Source organism: Enhydra lutris, unplaced genomic scaffold (assembly GCF_002288905.1).
Source record: "Enhydra lutris kenyoni isolate GAN:26980312 unplaced genomic scaffold, ASM228890v2 scaffoldscaffold59, whole genome shotgun sequence".
Classification (NCBI taxonomy): domain Eukaryota; kingdom Metazoa; phylum Chordata; class Mammalia; order Carnivora; family Mustelidae; genus Enhydra; species Enhydra lutris.
The window spans coordinates 9,421,312-9,440,649 of NW_019154143.1; the positions used below are offsets into that span (position 1 = coordinate 9,421,312).

Genomic DNA, 19,338 nt, shown 5'->3' on the forward strand with positions numbered 1-19,338 from the left:
ATTTCCATTGTAGCCTTCCAGTATAGGAAAGTGAACTTGAAGGAAGTTGGAAAGCCATAATTGGAAACAAGAGAATCCATCTGAGTGAGCTAGTTAAGGAGAGAGAGATTTATTACAGGGTATGTTGTGGGCTAACGGAACCTCCAGGCGGGTCAGGGATCTAAGTTTAGATGCTTCACAGCCAGGTGTTTTGAAACCAAGGACGAACGAACGAACGAACAAACCCTGCAATAGCAGCTTCGTAGCGGAAACTCCACTACATATAGTGCCCCTACCACCAGTCTTGTCTGATTTCTGCTCCAACTTGACTCTGTCAATAAATGCCACACATTGGGGTGCCTGGCTGGCTCAGTCAGAAGAAGGTGCAACTCTTAATCTCAGGGTCATGAGTTCAAGCCCCACATTGTATGTGGAGATTACTTAAATAAAAAGTAAATGCCACATGTCTAGGCCTGTTCTTTGAACACTTTACTTCCAACCTTTGTATGAGCTAGACCACTTTTGATTATGGATAAGAGAAACTCAGCCTCACCCAGTTTAGTATAAAGAATAAATGGATTGGTTATATTAGTCAGGGTTCCTAGTTGCTAAGTATGAAATTCACTAAATCTAATTGAAGCAGAAACAAATATATGGTATTAGGTTCTCACAGAATCTCTGGGAAGACTAGAGAACCAGGGTTGGACACTTCATTTCCAGGAACAGTGGAAATACCCGTGTCCTCCGCTACCTGTGCCCTCCGCTAACATCCATGATGTTAGCATGGATGACTGAAAGGTCAACACAGATACCCTGGAAGAACATATTTCAACTATCATTCTTTTTTTTTTTTTTTTTTTTTTTTTAGGATTTCTTTACTTATTTATTTTAAGAAAGAGAATGAAAGAGAGCAGGGCGAGGGGTAGAGGGAGAGAATCCTCAAGCAGAGCTTGATCCTAGGACCCTGAGATCATGACTGGGGCCAAAATCAAGAGTCGGACATTCAACTGACTGAGCCACCCAGCTGCCCCTCAACCATCATTTTTGGCAGACAGTTCATTCTCCCTGCATGCAGCCTCGTCCTTAAGTTGCTCACTTCTCTATCTGGATGTCATCTTTTCAGTTTGCCTAAACATGACCCATATGTCTGCATCTTTGGTCTAGGGTATCTGGGGGAAATGTCCCTTATAGCTTTAATGAAGGCAAGCTGATGCGGATTGGAAGTGGGTATGTAGGATCTGCCATCATCCCCCACTTTGGTTCCTCAGCATCATCCTTGCCTTCCGTACGTACATGCTTCCTTTCCTAATAGCAACTTTGAAACAATTGTAATTATCCCTGAATCATTAGAAAATGTGGTACCATTTCCTCAAATGTAATGTCACAGTATCCTTCTCTGGTTGATGTTTATTCCTCCTCTGGTCTTATTCACAACCCTGTCTTTTTTGCTTATAACTTCTGCATTCAATTATAAAGGTAAAACTACCATCAACAGATCTTATGTAAAAATAGAAAGGGAATTGGACTGCTGAAGGAAAATCGTTACACCAAGCAAGAAAGGAAATATAGATAGCCTTTTTAGTCTTCCTTCCTCTGTTTCTGAAACTCACCCTGAAGTCTTCGTTGGCATTCAGAATCAAATTCCTCCACTATTCTCCCCTTCGTCCCTTAGGTGACCATTGTTCTTAACCTGGTAGGGTGACTCAAACCTTCCTTTCTGGGGGTTCTGAGACCTGGGTTAGAAGCAGTGTTCTGTGAGAATAAGTCCTTCATAAGTCTGTGGTTGGTATTGCTAGTCAATGCATTATAGGCCGAAAAGGCAAGTCATATTTGGAATAATTATCTATTCAACAAGAACAAGATGTCTGTTCATTCTAGGATGCTGAGAGTCCAATGCAACTAACATGTTGCCAGGAATGGTGCCATGTTGGAAGGCCAGGTACTGTGTTCCTTGCAGATTGGATACGTGGAGTAATCAGATCAGATTTGGTGAGAAGGCATCCATGCGGTGGTACCCATGTGTAATCTCTGTCTGATTGCCTCTCTGTCCATTTTGTTTACATGTCCTTTGAGCAGTCATTGTTCTGGCTAGGGAAGGGGGCTGGCTCATAGCCCTAGAGGATCATCTTTCCTCCTGATATTGAGAACCTCCTCTCTAGAGGGCGCCTTTGATAAGCATGGAGACACAAATATCTTCACACTTGGGCCCATCCAGAGGTATCCATTCCACAAACCTCTTTCTTAAGCCTCGTTGTTACCAACCTTCTAATTGTATTCCTTTCAAGTCCCCAATCATTATGACAGGTAGATAACCACTGTCTGCTAGTAGGTATGGATTAGTTCCTCTGGCCAGCTTTCCTTCAACTCAAAGTAGAAGACCCTACAGTGACTAATGCCCTCCCCTCCCAAGGATCGCCCTTCTTCACTGTGCTTCAGAGCCACTCCTGCTGGGGGCCAAAAGTCTGCAGCAGTGGAATTCCGGTCAGTGCCAGTGTATCCTGCAAAGCCATCTGCCACATTTGGATTTTTTCCTCCTCACTTGACACGTCCTCAGGAACTCCTCTGAAGCCATGAGGGTTGAGGGAGGAATGATCCTGCAACAGGAGTAGACACACTGGGATGTGCTACTTGTGCTTTTCAAGACCTGTACTTCTGGAGAGATCGGTGGTGCCGAGCACAGCTGAGTAGGACTTAGTGGCTTAGATAAAATCCGGCTGATGATGAAGCTCAGGTTCCATAGTCACTTGGTTTCCTTTTCTCAGCCTTCCAGGTAATTGCACGCCAGGGGCTGCTTCTCAGAAGAATGGTTAGGGGATGAAGCAGTCTTAGCTTGCTTGAAGCCTTGGGGGACTGTGTCCGTGACTGTCCTGGGGTCTTGCCACGTGAGGTCTTGTGGTGGGCTCCTTACCCCAATCCTCAGACATTCTCCACCCCGTCAGATTGGCCTGCTGGGTCGTAGAAAACAGTACTTGCTTTAGCCGTAGCGTAGACCCCAGTGGCGCTGCGGTTTGGCCCTTTAGGGAGGCCACACTTGGAACTGCTATTGGAGTTGCCACCCCATTAAGCTGAAAATAGTTTCTTCTCTTAGAACTCCATCTGTTTTCTCTTCAGAGCAAACAGGTGAGTGAAACGTGGAGGTGATGAGAATGGTGTGGAAATTGTTCCCGTGGGTTTCAAGCCGACCCGTAGCTGCAGGGCGGTGTGGGAAGTACTGTTTTGACTCTCCAGTCCCGACAGTGCATTAGGGCAAGCTCGCTAGAAGCCCGAGAGCACTGAGTCACCTTTCCATAAGGTTTGGCCACAGCTAAGGAGTATGACTGTCCATAGTCATTTGTTTGAAGGTTTGATCTGTTCCATTTTACATGTTAGGTGACTGACAGATTTCCCTTTACAGAGGGTCTGTGGACTATAGTCTTGGTTGTGGGTCTCATTAGTAGGAGCTCATTTGGCCAGTTTTGAGTCATCATAGGAAAATGGCAAAGGTGAGCTTCCTACTTCTCAAATACAAGCCACACTCAGCTACACTGTCTCTCAGGGGTTTAGGTTTTTATTTCATTTACAACAAAGTAGGTGAAAATAAAGCAGTTTTGATAAAGATGAGAACTGTTATGCCGGAGACCAAATGACAGCCAGGTGGAGCTGCATTTTTGGAAGTGTAAAGTAACTTAGGCTTAACCTATTTAAATATCGTTTCTAAAAATTGAACTTCAATCCCACCTGCAGCCCAAAAATAATTTTCCTGGGTAGGTCATGAGATATTTTCAGTCATAATGTTTATAATCTTTAACAAAATGGGAGGTGAGAAATGGAATGTGTTGTATTAGAGTCTCTGACTGCATATAACTTGCTTGGGATACCCTTTGCTAAAAATTAATTTTAGTTTTCTCAAACACTTCTCCGAGAATGAATCTTACATGTGGATATTTGCCTCCTTACTTTGAAAAAGTGATTTTAAAAAGAAAGTTTCTACAGTAGCTTGTTTTCCTTTATCATGTTAAATATTTTTTCAGCTCCCTTGGAAATCATTGACTAGCATCATTGAATATTATTACATGTGGAAAACTACTGACAGATACGTGCAGCAGGTAATTTCTTCATATTGCAACTAATACAATCGCATTAAAGTGAGTTTTCTGTTCATATCTTAATATTTCTTAGCAATATACTTAAATTTGTTTGCTTTATCTTTTCTGAACTATTTTAAACGATATGATTTCATGTCCTTGAGATATTAAGATTTTAGTCCTGATATTTTCTTTACTTCAGAAGAACCATTACGATAAATATTTGGAAAGACAGCGGGGAAGGATGCCACCAGAGAGGTGTTATTTTCCTTGCAGGAGCTTGGTGTTCCATCTCTTTGTGAGTGTAGCCGATAGGAATAATGACCTGAGATGTGAACAAGTCATTTTTATGGATTATTAGAAATTTAGGGGTGCCTGGGTGGTTCAGTCTGTTAAGCAAGCTGCCTTCAGCTCAGGTCATGATCCCAGGGTCCTAGGATCAAGCCCCGCAACGGCCTCCCTGCTTGGCAGGAAGCCTGCTTCTTCCTCTCTCATTCTCTCTACTTGTGCTCCCTCTCTCATTGTCTCTCTCTTTATCAAATAAATAAATAAAATCTTTAAAAGAGTTTCTTTATTTGAGTGAGAGAGTGAGCAAGTGAGAGAGAGAGAGAGAGAGAGAGCACACAAGCTGGGGGAGAGGGAGAAGTAGGCTTCCTGCCCAGCAGGGAACCCGATGCTGGGCTCAATCCCAGCACACTGGGATCGTGACCTGAGCCGAAGGCAGCTGCTTAACAGACTGAGCCACCCAGGTGCCCCTCTAAAAGTTTTAAGTTGTCCTCTTAAATGTTTTGTTTTCTCCTCACTGAGAATATGGATGATTGCCTTATATTCTGGTTTGTATTCTTTTTGGATATCTATCATATATTGTTTGCCTTCCTTGTTTGTATTCATTTTTGAGCAGTTTCTGGATATGATTAGGTAATCTTTCTCCCATTCCTTTCCCCAAATTTGGCTCCTAATTGGCTCCTAAAATCTGATGTGGGTTAGCCAGGCTTTAAAGTATATTACATCTCTCTTAACACTTGAGGGTAAATGATTATTTAACTGTACTTAGGGGAGTTGTTATCTCTTTCTTTCTCATGAACCTTGGAAACTAATCATTTCTGGGAAAAAAAATTTTTTTATTTTAAAGGAAAGAGTGTGTGTGTGTGTGTGTGTGTGTGTGTGTGTGTGTGTGTGTGTTTGTGTGTGTTTCTTCCAGAAGGGCAAAAAAGAAAGTATAAACTAAATTTGCAAAATAAAAATGGTTATTTCTAAATCCTGTTTATTCACTTGTGGAACAGTATAAAATGGACTTATTCACTGCTTTCTTTTTAAAATCTAAGAGTAAAATGGTATTAATACTTGCAGGTCTATACCTCGCAATCTAGTGACTTGTCTTACAAACTAACGCAGTTTGAGAATATGTACATGAAAGAAAAGCCTTTGTTAAAATGGCAATTTTTGAATGATGTTTTAATATTTCATTTTCTTATGAATTTTTTAAGACAGTGAAGTGGTAATAATTACTAGGCATTGTATGTAAAATATTTTATCTATCTTTTGAATTAGAAACGTCTAAAAGCAGCAGAAGCTGAGAGTAAACTGAAGCAAGTATATATCCCAACTTAGTAAGTAACAGAAATCTTTTTAAATATTTCTCATAGTATGAGTTCTGTGAAAACAAAATATGTCATTTTGGTCAATTTCAACCAACTTTGAATTTCTTTTTGTCTCCTGTTTTCTGACACTACAAAGCACGAGATTTGCTTCCATTATATCACTACAGTGATTTTTTTAGAAAGAGAAATGGTGGGTGGGAGAAACCCCAGGTAGACAAAAGAATAAGAGGAAAAATGCCACATGATATACTTCTATCAGAGGTACAGGGAAAGCATCAGAAAACTAACTTGTGAAACTCTATTATTTGAAACAAATGTGTTTCAGAAAGCTAGCAGCTTTTGAAACTTCTGTGTTACAGAATGGATTTGGGGGGTGCGGTGTACATTGCCGTTTTGAGGTTGCTTATTTGGTTGCGGATTTTACATTGTTTGGGAGAACAGTTAAAGTAAGAACCATACTTTATAAATGTTGGAAAAATAATGAATAGGTATCAATTGTTTCACATGTCTGGTATTCTATCATCATTATCTTGGGAGCTTAGAAATCATTGTCATATCAAAATGAATGCCAGTTTGCTTTTCATTTGCTGCATTTTTGAGGTCTTTAGAGTTCCAGCAATCATTTCTTCAGGAAAACTTAGTTTATTGAGCACTGTGTAGATAGGGCTATACTAGGTTCTTTGGGGATTAAAAGGAAATTTACTACAAAGTTTTGTGTGCTGCTCCAAGATTTTTCTCAGTACAGTTGTCTTATACCTAGGCTTTTGTTTACTGAATTTTGATATAGTAATAGATATTTGTATATATAGGAGGCCTCGTAGACAATGAATTATATCTTTTTTATCTCAAGGCTGATAATATATAATTTACAGGATTCATAATTTTAATTCAGAGCTGTAATGTCCCTTCTGGCGTGGTTTCCAGTATTTTAGAACATTTTATATTTTATTTGAGTAATTAAGAGAAGAACAACTCCCCAAAGAAAACAGTGTGGTGACTTATATGTCAGGTTTTAGAAGCAAGCACGGCAGCTTTCTTGTGCATTGTAGTGCTGTTACATCAAAGGGAAAGTACATCTAACCAGTTTTCACCAAGTAACCCAGAGAATTGTTTCCATATGTTTTGCATGGAATTCGTTGGAGTCTTGATCTAAGGCAAAGACCAGCAAACTATAGTCTACAGGCCAAATCTGACCTGCTACCTACTTTTTTAAATAAGGTGTCATTGGAACACAGCCATACTCATTCATTTATGTATTATTTATATCTGCTTTCATGCTTGGATGGCAGCATTCAGAGGTTGTGACAGAAATTGTAATATCCACAGAACTGAAAATATTTAGGATGCCAGCCTGATCTTAGTGAATGATGTTTGGAGAACAAGACAGTTTCTAATCATAACTTTTTAAAAGTTATATAAATCTTCCACATAAATAGAAGTTATGAAGTTATTTTGAGTTGGATAAGAATCTGAGTCCTTCGAAGAATTTCACAATTAACTCTGAAAACAAGTATTTTGAAACAAATAATTAAGAATTATTTTATGTTGCCATTCGCTTGAGCCCAGCCGTCTCCTGTATGCAGAGCACTCTGTTCACTACTAGAGGTAGAAAGGTTAAGAAGACAGCCTGCCTTCTAGTGTGGGGGAGGCAGATGCCAAACAGTCACCTAGTGTGACAAGTACTGTGATGGAGAAGAACGGAATAGTTTTTATGAGAATTTGTACAGGAGAACCAGGCTCAGTTGATGCTGTCAGGAAAGATTCCTTGTGGAAGTGAGCTTGCGTGATCTCTGGAGAAGGAAGAGGAATTAACCAGGTGATGGAGGCTTTCCAGGCCAAGGAGATCCTGAGACTGGAAGGGCAGAGCAGTAGTTAAGGAGCTGAGACAAAGGCAGGAGCTGGTGTCTCTTAAGAGAGTGTTGAGCTGTGGGAGGCTGGTATTGGTAGGGCCAGGAGTTTACCCATCTGATAAACAGTGGAAATGGATTTTAAACAAGTAAGTGTCATGATCAAATTTGTGATTTAAGACCACTGGCTCTATTTTAGATAATGGTTTGGGGATGGGGGGTAATAGTGGATGTAAGGGGACCCAATTATGAAGTTCTTGAAGAAGAAAGGTGACAGTAGCTTGACCTGGAGTTGTGATCCTGGAAATGGTACACCACTCGGAGGTGACTGACTTATATGGAAGGATAGAGGGGAGATGTCAAGCTAGAGGTCCAGACTTCTGGACAGCACAGCTAGGTGGATTGCTGTGCTTCACCAAGCTAAGAAACTAGCAGAGAAGCAGGCTAGGTCATTTTGAGTTTGCTCTGTGCAAAAAGAGGTGTTGAATGTGATGTCAGATATATTGGTCTTAAGTTCAGGAGAAAGTTTTGCTCTAGAGATACAGATTTGAGCTTCATCAGCATATAATACTGTGTTTGAAACACAGATGAGCTTTCTTAGAGGAGCAAGAAGTAAAAAGGGTCTTAGACCAAGGCTGAAGGAATCCAGGATTTATGTATCAGAAAAAGTAGAAGAGCAAGGTGAGTACATTATCACAAAAGCTGAGAGAGGAGTGTGTTTCAGGGAGGGGAAGAGATTAATTAGTTAATTATGTCAGATGTTGATGACAAATAGCCTGAATTTAGCAGCGTGGCAGTGGGTCAGTGATCATCTTTAATGAAGTGGCCGAGGACTGAGTGTGAGCCAAGGAACTGCAAACTGTCGAGATGGGCAGCTCTGGGCAAAACTGGCTGGAAGGGTCATTCGACGGGGTTCTTTGCTTTGAGGGGTATGTTGGAAAAGAGTAATAGAGTTTTTGAAGTTAGAGAAATATGTTTACATGACAATGAAGAGGGTCCAGAAAAGAGAATCGAATGTACAAAGTTCTCAAGAGGGGAGTAGGGATAGAATCTGGAATACAGACGAGGGAGGAGGGGTTTGGGCATTAGCTAAAAGGACAGTTTCAAATAATGCAGCTTTAAAAACTTCTTTTGTATGTTTGTCTTAGAGTAAAAGTTTATTCAGATGGTCACATCGAAATCATCTGTCACCTGAAAATTAACCCGTAGGTACTTGGATTTGCAAAATGGATTTCAAATGATTCACATATCTATGTTCATTGGGTCTTTGCATACTTGTTTTCCTTTTATGATTATTACGGTTAAGACCAGTGGTTCATTCAGTCAAATAACATGCAAAATTCAGTTGAACAGCTAAGGTTGTATTTGCTTTCATTCTTTTTTTCAGGCAGCTCACCTATAAATTTCTATTAGCTCTTTTTCAACACGTATATTTAGCCCTGGGTTAAATGTCAGAAATTTTCATATTTTGGGGGAAGCCTTCTGGGATTCAGTCATTTGATTTAAGGGGACATTCTTTTTATCTATATCTAGTAGATTCTTAAAAAACAGAAATATTACGTACCTTTGGAAATCTTAGTCGTTATAAGTCACCACTTCTAATCATGTACATTTTCAGCTGCAAACTATAAGAAGAGAAACACGTTCTGGCTTGTTTAAAATGTGTTTTAAAAAATGATTTGTCTTCAAAATACATTGCTGGCACAGGTTAGAAGTGTAGATAATAGCCCTATTACAGAATGGGGACCTAGTGCACACGGAGGTTAAATGATTTCTTCTGGGATGGTGGTGAGGCATCATCTAGGAGTTACAGTAACAATGCCAGAAAGAAATCTTAATTTGCTGTCAAGCCACATTTACACATTAGGCTTTCACTGGTAAATGGAAGTGAAGAAATGGGGAGCAGTAAAGAGGAAACTTCTGAGCCAACCCTGTGTTGAGACTCCAGGTGTCTTGGTAGTTGTGAACTCTTGTCATTTCAGTAGCCGTGGGGAGGTAGCGTATGGTCTGCATTTAGTCATTCAGCATTCATTGCTAGCAAATGGCTGACTAGTTTATTTTGCCTGGTTTCGTCTAGCAGATAGACAGGAAAGCTCCTCTAGAATGAAAGCTCCTTGAGATTAGGCACTTTGTTTACTAGGCACTGAATAAATATGTTTAATAAATTCTGAGTTTATTTGAGAACATATCATGGGCACCTGTGTAGTATTCTAGGGCATGGCTTTATAAGCATGGGAGTTAGCTGACCCCACATGGGGAAAAGTTAGTTAGCCTTGTTTGCTCCAAGTAAGTACCAAGGTAATCTGGGCTCCCTGTTTCTAAGGCATTATGGCATCTGGGAAATTTGCATGTAAACACTTGATAGATGTCTCCTTCTTGACCTAAAAATTTTTTCTAAAAAAGAAAAACCTCAAAATATACTTGTTGGCTTTTTAAATTTCAAGCACTATGTAATCTTTCTCATAAAAAATCAGATGTAGAAATTATTATCATGAATGGTTAAATCCCTTGAAATGCCAACTTATGTTCCAGAGATATGCTCTGTTGACGCCCACAGTGTCTTTGTTGAACACGTGGCTTTTGTGCAGTTTCCTCAAGAGCCAGCGCACTATCAACAGCTTCCACACCAGCAACAGGAAAGGCGTGGTGGTTTTCTCTAAACACAACACACTGCTTTTAGCTAATTTATTTGATCCAAAAAATTACCTTTTATTCTCAGAAGAATCCATGACAAGTGTTAGAGTTTGGAACGTGTATCCTTCAAAAGCATCAGAGGGTGTTCTAAGGAAATCGCATCCGGGTGAAGGAGAGCTAGTGGCTGTGTTTACTTTGTGCGTATCAGGAGTAAGAGATTGATTCTTACGCACCCTTGTTCTGTACAGATGAATGGTTTGAGTTCATTTTGACACCTTACTTCTGCCAGCTTATTTCTTCTTTACCAAACATTCAGGTGTTTATATGTAGTTAAGATAAAACAGCAGTGAGATGGAGAGGCTTCTGCCTTGTTATACAAGTCATTTTTATCACCTCACTTTATATTTCATTGAAAGCAGCAAACCAAATCCCAACCAAATATCTGCCAGCAATGGCAAACCTGGTGCTGTGAATGGAGCCGTGGGGACCACATTCCAGCCACAGAATCCCCTCCTAGGGCGAGCCTGTGAGAGCTGCTACGGTAAGTTGTCTCCTTCGCGGCCTGTGACGAGGCGCGCGGCCCTGTGGCGGCTCCGCGGGGTGGGAGGTGTGGAGCGGCCCTCTCGCCGCGCCTAAGGCTCACGGCTCAGAGAGCAGGACCGTGGGAGGACATGGCCACCCTTCCCTTTGGCCTGGACACTGAAGTTTGGTCTTGGGTTTCCTCTGCTTTGCTTCTGTGGGGTGCTCTGTGGAGCATCCCACGGCAGTGTTGGCCAAGCTGCGTTCAGAGCTGTTGCTGGCTTTGTGCAGACCCTGTCCCACAGAATACACCAAATCCTATTTTGGAGTTTTTTAGTATACTTTGACAAAGGCTCCAGAAAATTCTGTCAGGAAGACCTGTGTGTGGATGAGGTGCTATTTGTAATCCTCAGACCCGGTTCTGTCAGAGCGCACTGGTTTGGGAGAAGCTGTCCTACGATGTTTGCCTTTGCTTTCAGGGCCCCCATGTATTTATCAGTATCTGTCCATCTCTGAATCCTATCAGACATGGGCAGTATTACAGTTGATTTGACCTGGATGTTAAATTGGTTTGGTGAGATGGAGTAATTGATACCCTTTTTAAGAAACTTATTTATTTATGTATTCATTCATTCATTCATTAGAGAGAGTGTGTGCACAGGCACAAGCAGGGGCAGGGGAGCAGCAGAGTTAGGAGGGGGAAAGAGAATCTTTTTTTTTTTTTTCTTTTTTTTTTTTTAAAGATTTTATTTATTTATTTGACAGACAGAGATCACAAGTAGGCAGAGAAGCAGACAGATAGAGAGAGGTGGGAAGCAGGCTCCCTGCAGAGCACAGAGCCCGATGTGGGGCTCGATCCCAGGACACCAGGACCATGACCTGAGCCGAAGGCAGAGGCTTTAACCCACTGAGCCACCCAGGTGCCCCGGGGAAAGAGAATCTTAAGCAGGCTCCATGCCCAGTGCAGAGCCAGATGTGGGACTTGATTGTTACCACCTTGAGATCATGACCTGAACCAAAATTAAGAGTTGGATATTTAATCGACTGAGCCACACAGGCACCCCAATGCACTTTTTAAAACTTCTTGCTATTTTATTGTCTCTCTCTTGGCTTCCCCTCCCCATTTTTTGTATTTTTAAGATTTTTTTTTTTTTTTAACTAATCTCTGCACCCACTGTGGGGCTCAAACTCACAACCCCGAGAGTCGCATGTTCTACCAACTGAGCCAGCCAGGTCCTACTCACTTTTTGTGTTTTCATATATTTAAAATCTCAAACAATAGCATAATCTGTTCCTGGACATCAATGACATTATAATCCATGTTTCCTTATAGTCAAAGTGGCCTGGGGTGGGAGAGGGAAGGAAACTAATATTTATTGAAAGTCTACTTGGTGCCCAATTTTTTCTTTCAACAGCTCTTTGGAGGGGAACAATGTAGCTTAGTACCCTAAGGGCATGGGAAAGAGGGACATTGCGGCCTCTGCTCTATACTACACACCAAGCTTCGCTTTAGAAAAGACTTTTATTAAGGGGCACCTGGGTGGCTCAGTCATTAAGCTTCTGCCTTCGGCTGAGGTCATGATCCCAGGGTGCTGGGGTCGAGCCCCGCGTTGGGCTCCCTGCTTGGCAGGAAGCCTGCTTCTCCCTCTCCCACTCTCCCTGCTTGTGTTCCCTCTCTTGCTGTGTCTCTCTCTGTCAAATAAATTTTAAAAATTAAAAAAAAAAAAAAGACTTTTCTTTTTTATTTTTGTAACTAATCTGTGTACCCAGTATGGGGCTTAAACTCACAACCCCAAGATTAAGAGCTATATGCTCTATCAGCTGAAGCGAGGCACTCCTCTAGAAAAGACTTTTAAAACCAGGTCACATAGGGGTGCCTAGGGTGGCTCAGTTGGTTAAGCATCTGATTTGATTTCTGCTCAGGTCATGATCTCAAGGTCATGAGATTGAACCCCGTGTTGGGTGTGGACTCTGCTTAATAGTCTCTCTCACCCTCTGCCCCTCCCCCCTCACTCTCTAAAAATAAATAAATAAATGAAAATAAAAACAGGTCATATAATTACCTTACCTGAAACCAAGGAAAGTATGATCCAGGCAAATTGCTGACTTCATAGAAATGGTACATTTCTAACCATTTTTCTGCACCATGGAAGCATAAAGTGAAATAATTTGTGGAAAATTAAATTCTTTTGGTGATAATTTTATATGTATTGTATCATGAGTGTCTTTGAATTGGAAACTCTTAGATATTGAAGTTTATTTGTATTTAAATGAAAATAAAAAGAATCATGAAGACAAGTGGTGGCTTAATCTGTCTTATTTTTGACTTACCCCTTTTTCACTCATACGTAGTCTCACATATCCCTTTAAATAATTATTCTGTCATTTTTATGTGTGCATATCAAGTAAATGATTTTTATAATACTTATTTTAGACTCATTAGATAATATAAAATATAACATGCATGTAAGTTTTATCTTTATAGAGATAAAATTTGGTGTTTTCTTTTTGTCACATTTTTAAAAAGATTTTATTTATTAAAAAAAGATTTGATATATTTGAGAGAGAGAGAGAGAGAGAGAGCACAGGGGGCGGGGCAGAGAGAGATGGAGAGAGAGAGAATCTTGAGCAGACTTGTCAGCCTGATGCAGGGCTCAGTCTCATGACCCTGAATCATGACCTGAGCGGAAATCAAGAGTCAGACATTCAATTGACTGTGCCACACAGGTCACTTTTTAATTGCATTTGAGTTAATTATGTAAGAGGAGAGGTGTTTGTTGACAAATACTAAAATGCCATGTCATGGTTAACTTGGGTAAAACTGTCTATTTAAATGAGTGAAATTTTATATTCAGAATAAAAAATAGGTCCATGCCTAATATTTAGGATTCTTAAAATTTGTGTTTTAAAAAAATCAAATTATTTGAGTTATTGTTTCTAAATTATAAGAGGAAAGGTTTTGAGGCTGCTGTTTGCAAGGAGTCCACTAAAAATAACACATGATGGGTGCACAGTATTATTCTTCATAAACTAAGCCACAGTTTGATTGTAATGGTCTGCATATTTTCTGTTTTTGACATTGGCTTGTGAAGGGTTAGTTGACACCTTGATGTAGATGTACTGTTTGAACATTTTGACCTGATGAAGGTAACTTAAAAATCAGGGGGAAGGTATTCTAAGGCAAATGTAGAGAATTATAATAATTTTTATGTACTTCATAAAGTTAATGTTTCAGTGCCAGTGTTTCCTATCTTAAACTTCAGATCCATTGTGGGAATACGTTGCAGGTTATACGGCATTAATTCAAAGAGCAGAACAAAACTGACAACGGCTTGCAGTGTTCGCTAAGTGATAAATCAGCCAGGTTATTAGATCTTAAGCATTCCATGATCTTGGCTGCGTATGCTTACTTGATCTTGAACTTAAGTAGTCTTGAAAGGGATTCTGTTTTTAAGGGGAGAATTATTAAAATGATTATTTATTTTGTTCATTTAGTAAAATAAGGAAATGGAAAACAGTTACTTATTTCTGACAGATTCCTGCCTTCATTAAGTGGGGCCTCTCTCAGCACTGTAAACTCTGAGGTAGTTTCTGAACCATCGGTTTGGAGACCCAGACTTAGACTGTAAACACTAATCTAATAATAATAATACCTTTCTGATAACTTATTTCCAGAAACGTACACATTAGTCAACAAAACTCCCTCAGTAATAGCCCAGTATGTTATTTAGGATACTTCATCTAACAGCTTCTCTTAACAAGAGCCACAAATACTCGATATATATAAAAATAAATGGTTTAATGAATTCGGAGTCTTGAAAAATACATGCATGTATTAGACGTTTATGTTTGGTGAACTGGGGAAAGAAAAGTAACATCATAAACTAAAGATGCCTTTGGAGTATTTTTAACATATTTGATGGTATGCGTATTGATGTTACAAATCATACAGCACTCTTTGTTTGTTTTCATATTTTTCCTCTGTCTTTAGCTACACAGTCTCATCAGTGGTATTCTTGGGGCCCACCTAATATGCAGTGTCGATTGTGTGCGACCTGTTGGCTCTATTGGAAAAAATATGGAGGCCTGAAAATGCCCACCCAGTCAGAGGAAGAGAAGTTATCGCCCAGCCCAACTACAGAGGTATATGAGCGTCAATCTTTTATGTTGAGAAATGTCATTCAATGGCTCGATACTCCTTGGAAACACAAGTACAGTACAGGATAACTTAAAAGCAAACAAAGCTGTTTTTTATAACTAAACATAACACCATTCATATTTAAGGTGGGCGTGGAGAGAGGGCAGGGACAAGTCACGTTTTTCTAGGTATTCAAAATATTGTTCTTGTGTGATTACTCAGACAAAGGAACAAAGTGTGTAGGAAGTGTCAGCCTAAGTAGAGAGTTTACAAATTAAATGTTTTAATTGCTTTTTTTGAAAACAGTTTGCAACCTTTAAATACTGTCAGAAATATGTCTTACTACATAAAGTAGTAAATAGGAATTGAACGTTTTCCTGCCCCTGGGCTATCCTAGGAGGGACAAGAAGGTGGTATGGACTCAGTCTTAAGGTGAACAACAGGTGAAATGTGATTTTGGTAAAATTCTCATAAATTGCAGGTATAAGCACTTAGGTCGACCAAGGGAGACTTCTTTTTAAGGGCTAACAGGATCTCAGGACTCCTTCACTATTACAAGAATAAAATAATTAACCCCCTTGGCAGTTTTTTATGATTGTGAAGGTGATTTCAATGTCAATTTAAAAACCAAAGTAGAGGAAGGAGTGCCCTTGTTGTGACGAGCACAGGGTGATGTCTGGAAGTATTGAGTTCCTATATTGTGCACCTGAAAGTAATGTAACGCTGTATGTTAACGAACTGGAAGTAAAAGAGAAACTTAAAAAACAAAAATGCAGGATAACACACCCTCCCATCCCTACCCAGTTTTCTTCTCTACCTGCCCTCTTCTCAAAAATGCATAGCTCTAAATTTTCTCCTTTGGGGGTAGGGTGTTAAGTTATAGTTGCTTCAGTGGAAAATGTAAAACTTGCCATTTCTTCGAGCCCGATGCCAGTGGCATTCTATCCTTCACGTGTCTGCCGATGTCTCCTTTTGCAGGACCCCCGTGTTAGGAGTCACATGTCTCGCCAGGCCATGCAGGGGATGCCAGTCCGAAACACGGGGAGCCCAAAGTCTGCAGTGAAGACTCGCCAAGCTTTCTTCCTTCACACTACGTATTTCACAAAATTTGCTCGTCAGGTCTGCAAAAATACCCTCCGGCTGCGGCAGGCAGCAAGACGGCCGTTTGTTCCTATTAATTATGCTGCCATTAGGGCAGAATGTAAGATGCTTTTAAATTCTTAACCTTATGTGTTGTGCTTCTGACCATTTTCTCTCCTTGCCTATCTCTCTTTTTTGTTTGTTTTTTTTTGTTTTGTTTTGTTTTTGTTTTTGTTGGCAATAAACATAAGTTCTTGTGTACAGCCTTTTATTTGGTTTATTTTTTTAACATTGTTTTTGTCTGCTGCCATTTGTATCATGCCAACCTAAAAAGGAGACACTGGAAGTCCCTCTGCAGAGTGGACAGTGCTCAGCAGAGAAATGGGGGGAGGCACCCTTGTCCAGGGAGGTCTTGCCGGGGTGGGATTGCCCGAGCGCCCTTCCGAGAAGGCACTCTGACCTGTAAGGTCGTGCTGTGATGTAACCCCGAAGGACGGTGTCCCGATGAAGCCCCAGAGATGAGACATGCAGTCTGCATGGCCTCATTAGGTTTGAATAAAATTTGCCAATTTACATTCATTAGAAATTGCATGTCTTTATAAATCTCTCATTTTCCCGTGAACCTTTTACAGTCATACAATATTATGGAAATTCACAGGGCTTCATAACAAACACGATTGTGGACATTATTGGAAGATGGAGCAAATTATGAATAGGTTTTAATGCCTTTGAGTGACTTTTCTGAAAATACATATTTAGTTTTTAGAGGCTAGTGACCAAATTTATGGTTGAGCATTCTTTCTATTTGTCCGATTTGGTTTCCATTTCATAATCATACATATACTACTGCATACCATGTACATGACTGTTACTGTCATTTTCAACATGCTCAGTCTTGCTTATGTTTCTTTTTTTTGTTGTTGTTAGAACAAAGGTCATGTGTATCAGTGAATTGTGGGTGGTTCTGTTATTACCATGTACCCCTAAAATGTATCCATACTTCATGTGCCAGCTCTGATTCTAGTCTTGCCATGTTTAGTCTCAGGCCTGGCTGCCAAGTTAGAGCCATGCAACTTTCTCCCTTAAAGGATGAGCAAACTTGCTTCTGGCTTAATGGATAGATAGGAAACCTTACAGACATCCAGTAGATGCCCTTTCTTTGTGAGAAAAAAAATTTCTCATTATGAGATGTTCCATTTTGATTTAAGAAGAGTATCCATATAAGCAGTGATAATTGAAAATCATTTTTTGTTCCCTGAGATGATTTTCAGCAGAATGGTTGAAAGGCTTTACAACTTAAGGGTAAAAGCTTTATAAGGAGAAGAAAAGTGCTTTGTAAAGAGGGGGGAAAATGGCACTGTTCTCTGAGTCCCGTGGAGGGGAATTTAGCTCCATTAGACTCATGTGTGTTTGGAACTTAGGCTGTTACTGATATTTCGTGCTAGCATCTCTGAGTGCATGGATTTATGCTCTTACCATTTTCTTAACCATTTTAAGGAACTGGAAAATATTTGCGTCCATCCAGACTGCTTAGCTGATTTAGAGCACATTGATAGAGTTTCTTATCTAAACAGGATAATAAAACATATGAGAAAGAGAATTGAGTGAAATTCTTCCATTAAAATTGGCCAGGATCCAGTATCATCTTTGTTCCTATGAATGGAAAAGAAATCATCACCAACTAAATTGGCAGCTGAGGAAGCTCCTGTTTCCCATGGCTCCTCTGTTAGTTTCTCAGTTAATATGCAAATTGCCTTTATTTTTATTATTCTTCAATGAAGTGTATTTTACTGTTACCTCATTTTATGTATTATTCCTCAATTGAAAAGCCATACTACTAAAAGGGGGGGGGGGGTCAAAGTTAAATTACATGTGTTTTATTTCTATACTCAAATAGCTATAATAATAATAATAATAATAAAAGAACAGAGTCATTTGGTGTGATGAGATTCAAGGAGCATATTTTATTTTGCATTTTCCTTTTTTGGTCAAGTTACATATGGAATCACATTCTCAATTTTACCTTGAAATTTAGAATTACAAAGTTTCAGCAGCCATCTACTGTTTGTTTGTTTTTTTCCCAGACAAGGAACTAATACACTCCTCTAGCATCTAATTGATTCTTACATCATCTTCTCCAGTCTTATATGTACCTCTTCAACAGATCCCTTGATCTTGGAGAAGATAAACCTTTAATAATTTGATATCCATAGGCAACCGTGTCTGTGGTCCAGCAGGAAAGCATAGGCGTATTGTTTTTTAGTAAGCTTTCCTTGGTTTCTTAAGGGCGACGGTGACCTCCATCCCTCCTCAAAAAAGTTAATCCCTGTGATGCAGTGTGAGTCTACGTTCAGATGAGATGAAAGTCAGAAGATAGGGATGGATGGATCAAGAGCTCTGATTGATGCATTTTAGAGTAATTCTTCATAATATTCAGGAAGGTCAATAGTTTTCCCTGTAAACTTGAAAGTTTTAAGCACTATAGAAGCTGACCCCTTCCACGGCTTCTGGCTTTCGCAGCACTATCACAATCAGTGTCCTAGCCAGAGTTCACGGGATGACAGACTGTGCGAGAGTGAGGGGAAGAGCTAAGGAGACAAATTCTCAGATGGTGCAGAGCATAGTGGTAACTGAGTGCTTGGCTTACAAGTTGATTCTTTTAGAGGACATTTCGGGGGGGCGGGGCTTATTACAATAGTACTCTTCTGGCCTTTTATTTTTGTTGAGAAAATGGTATTAAAACAGTAGAGTGAAAGGGGGAAATTTTTGTAAACCCATAAAGTATCACAGAGAAGACATAAGAACAAAAAATGTCCCTGGGAAGGGAAGCTGGGAGGCTAAGGCAAAGGGGTGAGGTGGGAAGGAGACTCCCCCCGTTTATTCTTTTAAACTTTTTCAGTTTTGAGCCATGGGAATACATTTCTTTCTTTCTTTTTTTTAAAGTTTAAGATTTTATTTTATGTATTAGAGAGAAGCATGAGCAGTGGGGACGGACAGAGGGAGAGGGAGAAACAGACTCCCCACTGAACAGGGAGCCTGATGTCGGGTTGATCCCAGGATTCTGGGATCATGACTGGAGCCGAAGGCAGATACTTAACTGACTGAGCCACCCAGGTGCCCCGAGAATACATTTCTTATTTTAAAAAATAATTTTAAAAACTTAAGTATACAGTTTGACACCAACGTGTTGAAAATAAATACATTCAAGAAATACAAATATATATAGAGAGAGAGAGCGAGAAGATGATTTTTTAAAACCAAATTCCCCAAATTTCTCTCTCTTTTAATAATACGCCTTTATATGTAAATATGCAAGTCCATTACAATAATGACTAACATCAGTACAATTCCTGAGCCTGTTCTACCATGGAGATAGTGCTTATTAAGCAGAAAGATATTGTGTCCTTGACACAATTTGCAGACTGATAGCATGGGTTGTCAAGTCTCAGACAGCCTGTCTCTTCTCCCCCAGCCCT

The 19,338-nt window shown here is 40.0% G+C and overlaps 1 protein-coding gene across 2 annotated transcripts in view; it reads left to right on the plus strand.

The window, feature by feature from the left end:
* The window catches only part of LOC111158426 (metastasis associated 1 family member 3), a 167,726-nt gene that overhangs the window by 125,696 nt on the left and 22,692 nt on the right, over positions 1-19,338 (plus strand). The window contains exons 10-14 of one of the 2 annotated variants that reach the window (XM_022520432.1): positions 3,990-4,064; positions 5,595-5,653; positions 10,542-10,666; positions 14,636-14,787; positions 15,761-15,983. In XM_022520432.1, the coding sequence (XP_022376140.1) occupies positions 3,990-4,064; positions 5,595-5,653; positions 10,542-10,666; positions 14,636-14,787; positions 15,761-15,983 (634 nt within the window). Of the gene's footprint in view, positions 1-3,989; positions 4,065-5,594; positions 5,654-10,541; positions 10,667-14,635; positions 14,788-15,760; positions 16,124-19,338 lie in introns of those variants that run through there. The other variant, XM_022520433.1, reaches the window with a different exon arrangement.